The sequence below is a fragment of the Lotus japonicus genome, chromosome 2, assembly GCF_012489685.1.
Source record: "Lotus japonicus ecotype B-129 chromosome 2, LjGifu_v1.2".
In the NCBI taxonomy this organism is placed as follows: domain Eukaryota; kingdom Viridiplantae; phylum Streptophyta; class Magnoliopsida; order Fabales; family Fabaceae; genus Lotus; species Lotus japonicus.
Window position 1 is genome coordinate 21,578,276 of NC_080042.1, and position 9,220 is coordinate 21,587,495.

At 40.3% G+C, this 9,220-nt stretch overlaps 1 protein-coding gene across 1 annotated transcript; it reads left to right on the top strand.

Annotated features, from left to right (window-relative positions):
- The first annotated feature begins 6,146 nt into the window (after window positions 1–6,146).
- On the top strand, window positions 6,147–6,974 carry LOC130736223 (uncharacterized). Its single transcript, XM_057588066.1, has one exon. It carries the CDS (start codon window positions 6,147–6,149, stop codon window positions 6,972–6,974), a length of 828 nt encoding a protein of 275 aa, XP_057444049.1.
- The last annotated feature ends 2,246 nt before the right edge of the window (window positions 6,975–9,220 follow it).

Here is a 9,220-nt window from a genome sequence, read left to right on the forward strand (position 1 = left end):
AGTTATGAAAACAACATAGCAATAATTCATCATCATATCCAATATCAAATTAATATACTAGTCGAATTTATCGACGCCTATCATGCAATCTTAGCTAATAGGTAAGTTGCCCTAACCTCGAGTTGCTCCAGCCTCGCAGCGTAGGTTTTCCTCACCAGTTAGCTCGGTACCACCCCAAGTTCCTTCAACTGAACCTTGGAGTAAACAAGGCGAAAATTAAGTCAAACACAATCAATTCAAACATAACGAAGTTAACTAACGATAGACAAAGCGTTTGAAGCTTCAGAGTACAACAATCGAGCACGAGAGGACGAGTTATCGCGAAAACGAAATCCTCCCCCCCTCAAAACATGCTCTCAGCCATATAAGGGAAAAGGGTTCCGGCGCTTTTTCTTCGATCTAATTTAATTCCTAGGTAGTTTTAGGGTAAAACTAGGGTAAAGAAATTGTCGGAAAAATTTTAGAATGACCGGGTCGAATTACGACTAGTTAGGGGCACTATGGTCCAAAATTAAAGCTCAAAAACTCAAAGTTGAAACTTCGGAAAAAAATTTGATGGGGATGTTCATAACGGCATTTGTAGAAAGTAATCCTAACGGCACTAAGTCGGATTGTGGCTTTTCGACGATAAAGTTTCAATATGTACGTAAATGGGTTTTTGTACAGTTTTTCAGATCTTTGGCGACTCGATCGAAATCGGCGCACAACGGCGAGTGTTCTAGGTTGTTGGGTATGTATAGAAGATGGATTTAAAGAAAAATTGGGAAAATCGAATACTTTTACGTAAAGCTCGAAACTTTGAGCTCAGAAAGAGATAAAGAAATGCGATATTAAAGATGATCAGAGGTAAGAAGCAAGTAGATTACCTCTGTGCCGTGAAATAGAGACAAACAGCTCGAAGATCGGTCAAGAAACGACGAAGTTTTTCTTCCCTCTCCTCTCCTCCAAGCTCGCGGCCTCAATGGGTGATTGTGGGAGATATTTTGCTTTTTTTCCTATTTATAGGAGATTGAAATCGCGAGCAAATGAATATTTCGCGATTTCGATTTTTACAGCACGTTCATCGGTGAATTCTAAGCGGGATTCTGGCGATAGAATTCCAGAACTCAAAACAGGTTTCTTGAATTTGAGAAAAACGATCCAAAAGCGGTGTGAGTTAATTTGCTCCGAAAAACTACTTTTTGCTATGAAAGTCGGATGACAAAACTTCATTCTGAAGAAAGATTGGAAACGTCGAAAAAAATCTGGCATCGCGGATGGAAACTTTGTTAGAAGCTCCGAATGGAAAAAGTCTTCATTCAGCGTTTGGAATTTCGCTCGAACAATGCTTTAAGAGCGAAATTAGCCTATTCTGGATTCTCTCGCCATAAGGCGGGTGTGCAGACAACTCGCACTAACTCCTAAAACGACTATGGTATTATCCTCAAACAATTCCTGAACTTTCTTCTTCATTAAACTTTCCCAAACAGTAAACTCCTGTCACGCTTACATCGGTCCTACGCGTGAGTCGGAAAATAAACATTTAATCCAGTTCTGCAAATCCGGGTCTTACACACTTGTACTTCTTGGTTCTGTATTGATTTCACTCTTTGCATGCTTTGTGATACTTGCACAATTCTTGAGACCCGTAGGTTTTTGAGCTTCAGAGTTTGTTAGCTTGAACTTTTGTCCCTAGTTGTCCCTTTTGAGCCTATTGAAGATTTCTTTGTTAGCTAAAATGATTGGGATGGATGATAGGTTGGATTTTGGGGAGTGATGGTCCTTGAATTGTTGTGGAGCTGAATATTTTGTGAAATAGTCTCTTGCCCCAAGTGAAAAATATTGAAAAAGAAGACAAAGAAAAAGAAAATAACTCCTAATCAAAGTTGGAGTGCAAAAAAGAAAAGAAAAGAAAGTTGAGAAAGGGGTCAAGAGACTGGTGCTTGTAAAGTTTGTTGTTGAAAGCTCAGGGGTTATGTGATTGGACCACACTCTATAGTTTTGAAGCCTAGTCTTCCTTAGGGACCAACCACCTTGTACTTCACCAAGCCAACGTTTCAATCTTTGTTGCTCTTGAGTGAATGATATCCAGAACCTATGAACTACTTGTGTGCTCAGTGCACTTAATATATATCTCATCCTAGGAATTTTAGATTTATATGCTTCTCATGATAGACTCTACACTCTCCTTTATCTAAAAGTTGCATGAAGTGGATTGTTGTGTCTTTCTTTTGGAACCAGTTGTGGTTGCTAAATCTCCCGGTTTTGTGATAAGTATTCGTTGTTGGGTACTTGTTTTGGGAGCATTTCTTGCACTTGAGGGCAAGTGAGTGTTGTTTATGCTCGAGGGCGAGCTGTCGTTGAGTATAGTGGTGTGATGAGCCTATTTTAGTAGTGTTTTTAGGGTTATTTCTTAATTAGTTTTGAGTTTTTTTGTTGAGTCTCATCTAGTGTTTCAAGCATTCTCATGAATTTTTATCTTTATTTGTGTTTTTACTTTGTTTTGGTAATTTTATAGTTTTATAGGGACCTTTCTTGCATTTTAAGTAAGTTTATGACTTCCATATCTTGCCTACTTGAATTGAGGGTCTTCTGTGCTAATAATCTCTTGGAGTTCCTAGATATTTTTCCTTGCTTTGCTCCTAAGTAATCAGTTCTGAAACTAATGAAGAAAGAAGGCCAAAAGGCTTGGAAAATTGAAGGGAGGCTTAAAGAGGAGTGAAGAAGAAGGTCAAGAGGCTTTCTAGCATGTAGAGAGCGCTCAGGCGCTCGTTTTGAGCGCCTGAGCGCCAATTGGATCGTGGTTTACATCATGCTAGAGAGGAATTGGCGCCTGAGCGCTCCTGTTGAGCGCCTGAGCGCCAATTACCTCAAGTAGCTACTTTTCTCACATTGAATTGGCGCTCAGGCGTGCTTAATTGGCGCCTGAGCGCCCAGACTCGACCTGTTTGCCTATAAATAGGCTTTTTGTCATTTCTTTTGTAACTTTTGTCATTTCTATACATTCCTAAATAAGTTAGAAGTAAGGTTAGGCTCTGGAGCTTGAGGAGAAGCTTTCTCCAAGTCTATGTTCCAGGTTTTATCCTTTCTTTCTTGTATGGGTTCTATAGCCATGCTTGGTTAAACCCCTTTTGCTTTCGGTTTTTTGTGAGACTTATAATGTTTTAATCTTAATTCCTATTTCTGTTCATGAATCCTCTGAGTAAACCCTTGAATCCCATATCCATGCTTTATGTTTCAAGCTTGATCGCGAACTAGCTTCATGCTTTTCTATAATATAACGGAAGTTTGTTATAGATTAGGGACTTGTTGTGGGATTACCTCTTCTATGCTTGCTACTAGAAATAGAGGAAGGGTTGGGGTTTGTTGGCCTGAATTGCATGCTTAGTGCCTTTAGCAAATGTTTAGGTCGTCAAGGAATTGTGCCTATCTTTTGACTTGAGAGGATTGTCTAGGCGAGGCATCGATAGATGATTGATTAGGCTAGAGCATCAAGGAGAGACTCAGAGTTTTGTGGATAGAATAGGTTGACTAAAACTGAATTAGTTAAGCAAGAACCCAAGGCATTCTCACCATTGTTCTTCACACACTTATATTTCAATTGCTTGTTAAGTAATCACCTAAACAATCAACCTTAAAACTGAATTTTACTCGCTTTCCTACCATGAACTCGAGGCTTAAACTGAATTCACATACCAATTCCCTGTGGTTCGATAAATTGAAACCGGGTAGATTCTGTACACTTGCAGATTGACCAACAACAAGTCCATGCTTTCTGTTAGTTGTAAGGTGCTAGAGAACCGTTATTATGAGCTACAACAACTATTGAATGTAAAGGCAGTTGAAAGTTATGATAAGTACTTGGGGCTCCCTACCATCATTGGGAAGTCTAAAAACCAAATTTTCCAGTTTGTGAAAGAAAGAGTTTGGAAGAAACTCAAGGGATGGAAAGAGAAAACCTTATCAAGGGCAGGTCGAGAGGTGTTAATTAAAGCTGTAGCACATGCTATATCATCATATATTATGTCATGTTTTATCTTACCGGATGGACTCGGTAATGAGATTGAGAGTATGATTTCTCGATTTTATTGGGGGGTGATGTTACCCGTCGTGGTATTCACTAGGTCAAGTGGGGAACTTTGTGCCGGCCTTGGTGGCGAAAAAGTGGTGGAGATACTATACCCGCCCAGACTCTTGTTGGTGAATCTGCAAGTGTACAGAAACCTCCGGGTTTTAAAATATCGAACCACATGGATTGTGAGTGAGAATTGTGAATTTAAGCCTAATGTTTGCAAGGTCTTAAAACAGTAAAATTCTGAAATTGGTTTTGGTTGTTGGTAACAATGATTTTGCAAAACAGCAATATTGAAAGTGTTGAAAATAACAATTGATGGAAATGCCTTGGGTTATTGATCATCTAATCCACTCTAGTCTACCTATCCTATGCATGTGAAACCTTGATTTATCCCTTGTTGCTTTAGCCTATGTACTTACTAATTGATTCCTCACAAAAGTAATTCTCCAAAATTGAAAGTTAAGCCAAATTCCTTGTGTACTCAATCATTCATTTGAGGTTTTATAGCATACATATTCAGGCCAACAAAACCCAACCCATACTCTATTCCTAGAAGCAAGCATAAAAGGATTTATTCCAATTCATGTCCCTAAATCATAACAAACTTCCATTTGATTATAATCTAGCCCATAGCAAGGGTGCACCAAAGCTAAACATGCATAATGGAATTGAAATACAAGGTTTATCAAGAACTCATGCATAGAGGTAGGATTTAGAAAACTAAAGCTTCATAGAATCTCTTAAACCCAAAGCATAAAAGCAAACTAGCCACTCATGGCTAGAGAACTCATACAAGAAATATTAAAAGAACCTGAGAAAAATACAAGTTGGAAGCCTCTCTAAAGCCCCAAGGTTCTCCTCAGCTCTAAATCTTGATCCAAAATGAGTAAAAATGATTAAGTCCCTCAAGAAATTGGCTAAAACCTTATTTATAGACATAAAACACAAATCTGGGCGCTCATGCGCCAATTTAGAGCTCCTGAGCACCAATTCCATGGCAAAAACATGCCTCTGGAAGGCAATTGGCGCCTAGGCGCCAATTCCCAGCGCTTGGGCGCCAATTCCAGGAGGTTCATAAAATGTAACTAGCGCCTAGGCGCCAATTCCCAGTGCCTAGGCGCTCAAACTTCGCTGGAAAGACTTTTTAGCTTCTTTGTAACTCCTCATCAAGCATCTTTAAGTCCACCTTCAATTCCATGCTTCTTGGCCTTCCTTCTCCTCCAGTTTTTGATCTGCAAACTTAACCAACAAGCCAAGGAAAATATCCAGAAGCTCAAAGAGCTTTGTTAGCAAAGAGGACCCTCAAATAACATAAGAAAATCATACAAGTCCTAAACTTACTTAAAATGCAAGAAAAGTCCCTATAAAACTACAAAATTACCAAAACAAAATAAAGACTCAAAGAAAGATAAAAATGCATGAGAATGCATGAAACACTACATGAGACTCAACGAAAAGACTTAAAACAAACAAAGAAATGACCCTAAAAACACTACTACAATAGGGTCATCTACTCTCTCCTAAGAAGAGTCTTTAAGGCGGTTTATTTCCCAGCTCAATCGATGCTTGGTGCTAAAAAAGGTTACCGCCCGAGTTTTGCATGGTCTAGTATCTTGAAGACGACATACATGATTCAAAAGGGGAGCTCTTGGAGTATTGGAAATTGAAATAGTGTACGAATTTGGGATGATAAATGGCTCCCCCTTGGTGCTCCAATTAATTATAGACATGATGTGGTGGAGGAACTCCAACTCAAGTATGTAGCTGATCTACTTCAAGCGGATAGACGAGCTTGGAACAAGGAATTGGTGGAATGGACTTTTTGTCTAGCTACAGCAGCACGCATCTTGGCGGTACCCCTGCCATTTACTCTAGCTGAAGATCTTTTTTACTAGGCGGGTACAGCCGATGGCTTCTACACGACGAATTTCGGGTACACTTTCCTCCAACAATTATCTCTTTAGGCGTGGCCATCCTCGTCTTCCACTGCTGGCATTTGTTTTGAGGCGGGATTATGGAGAAAATTCTGGATGGCTAAGTCCTTACCCCGGCCCGGGTCAAGGAGGTTTCTTAGAGGGTTTGCGTTGGGGCGATGCCCACACGCGTAAACTTGCGGAACAAGAAAATTGATGTGGATCCGAGCTGCTTTGTTTGTGGTGAGGAGGAGGAGACTTTCGAGCACCTTTTCCTTCGCTGCAATATCTCACGGAGCTGCTGGTTTGTCAAGCTTGGTATTCGAGTGGAGCCAGGTACACTTTTAATTGACTTCATTAGAAAGGTTCTGGTACAGAGGGACGTGTGGTTTGTAACAGAGGTGCAAAACATGTTATATTGTTTGTGGGAAGCTAGGAATACGTGGCTGTTTGAGGAGAGGAAATTTGACTTTACCATCATCATTGCACAAATGCAGACCTTGGGCTATGTAGCACTGCTTGTAACTCGTATGGTTGAGGGAACAGCTCGAGGGAGTTTAGTTTGGAGCATACCATCACCTTCCACTGTAAAAGTGAACACGGATGCATCCTTGGGTCGTGATAAATTAGCTGGCTTTGGGTATGTGGCGTGTGATGCTGAGGGAGAAGTTCTTGCAGCGGGTTCTACCTACCCAACGATGGCTTCGTCTTCAACTATTGCAGAGGCTCTTTGCCTTTGGTGGGCTATGGAGATTTCTTCTCAGTTGGGGTTCCGGCGTGTCCAGTTTGAGACGGATTCTTTGGAGCTGTACTATGCTTGGAAGAAGGGCACATGGAGATCTATTTTATTTTCTATTATTCATGATTGTATGAGTTTTATGGGTTTATTTGACTTTGTTACTTTATCCTTTGTCCGAAGACAAGGAAACAATTGTGCTGATTTTATGGCTTGGAATGCCTCTACTCTTGTTCTAACCAAGAACATAGAGGTGAGGTATGGTACCTAGAGTGAAGGGATTACAATGTGAGAATTTAGAGAGAAAGAGCGTGTAACCACTTAGAGAGAGAATGTAACTGAATTTCAAGTTTTTTATTTCTAAAATGAGCTCCGAGAGTCCCTTACAATTGGTAACCGCACCCTATTTATAGGCTTGGGGTTGGGCCTAGCGCCCCTAACCGCTCTTAGTGGGCCAGTTGGGCCTCTTGGGGGAGGCCCAAACTCCCTGTCTCACTCACTGCCCTGGGACTGTAAGCCCAAGATTTGGTCACGTAGTACAACTCTATGTTTTGATGATTACATGATAACTATTGTGTATGAACAATTTTTGTACTTTAACATTGTTTTCTGAGTGTTTAAATGACGGGCTCTGACTCTGGTCAATACTCACAATTATCATAAGCATTTAGCCAAAGAGTAACCAATGCAACGCTTTCGCATTCACTATGTTCTGATTGAACAATAGTATATGCTTCAGAAGTTCTGAAGATGATAAGCTCTGATGTGGATTCAGATCACTTCAAGTTTTGAAGACCAGAAGCTAAGTAGGTCCAGAGGCTCTAAAGGTCCAAAGGCTATGAAGGTCCAGAAGCTAAGTAGTGAAGATTCTGAAGTCCAAGAGTAAGCTCGCTCTGAAGACCAAGTACTTCCAACTCTAATGACCAGAAGCAGAAGATACGAAGGTCAGAGGATCCAAGCTTCCCTCTAACTTTGATCACTAAGCTTCACAAGTTCCAACATGAAGCGTCGTCTGATCAGAAGTCAACTAGGATAAGACTCAAGTCGTTGTCCAAGTACAAAAGCAATTGTACTATCCTGACGACCTTACCTAAGATGTTCAGCCACCGCAGAATCTGGAAGTTCCGGATTTTCCCTCGAACGGTAGCATTTCAAACAGCAAATACAACCCTAATCCTTGGAGTATAAATAAAGGCTGAATATTGAAGAAGCGGCTAAGAAACTTTGTACAAGCTTGAGCAACCATTCAATATTCTCTTAGAAATCTTTCTTCAATTGTTCTTACTGTGTTTACCTTAGCTTTCTCAGAAGCACTCATTGTAAAAACAAAACCCTCAAACAGTTAGTTTGATTTCCTTGAGGGACCAAGGTTGGTCAGCTCCTTGAGAAGACTAAGAGAGTGAATCTTAGTGTTTGCTAGTTCATTGTATTATTAGTCACTAAGCAGGTTGCTAGTGCAGTTGTAACAAACATTGAATAGTGGATTGCCTTCATTCTAAGAAGGAAGAAATCACCTTAACGGGTGGACTGGATTAGCTTGAGGGATTTATCAAGTGAACCAGGATAAAATACTTGTGTGCTTCTCTTCATCTCTTATCTTTGCACCTTGTGTTTGAAGGTATGAAAAACGATAGAAAGGATGAGTTTGAATAGCGTTTTAAAACTAAAAACTCAACCCACTTGAGATTTAGATAAATCTCTTCAATCACCAAGGATAAAAGTGCAGAGATAAGATATAAGGAAAGCACACAGATGATTTTATCCTGGTTCACTTGATAAATCCCTCAAGCTAATCCAGTCCACCCGTTAAGGTGATTTCTTCCTTCTTAGAATGAAGGCAATCCACTAATCGGAGTTTTGTTACAACTGCACTTGCGACCTGCAAAGTGACTAACAATACACTGACTTAGCTATCACTAAGATTCATTCTCTTAGCCTTCTCTAGGATCCGATCAACCTTGATCTCCTAAAGGTAAAACAAACAACTGTTTGTAAAGCTAATAGTAAACACACTTAGTTCTATTTGAAGAAAGATTGCTAAGAAGATTTGAAATATTTCTTGCGCGTAAATAGGTTTCTTAGGCAGCATCTTTCAATCTTCAGCCTCTTTATATACTCCAAGGATTAGGGTTTGATCATTGCATGGAGATGCTAACTTTGGAGGGCAGATCTAGGATTTCCAGGTTCTGCTGTGGCTGAATCAGTTAGGTAGGGTCGTTAGGAATGCTACAATTGCTTTTGTACTTTGGATAACGACACGACCTTTATCCATGTTGACTTCTAATCAGAGTGACGCTTCATCTTGGAACTTGTGAAGCTTGATGATCAGAGTCAGAGTGAAGCTTGGATCCTCTGACCTTTGTACCTTCTGCTTCTGGACTCAGAGGAGAAGTACTTGATCTTCAGAGCCAGCTTACTCTTGGACTTCAGAATCTTCACTACTCAGCTTCTGATCCTTCAGAGTGTCTGATCCTTCAGAGCGTCTAATCCTTTAGAGTGTCTGATCCTTTAGAGCGT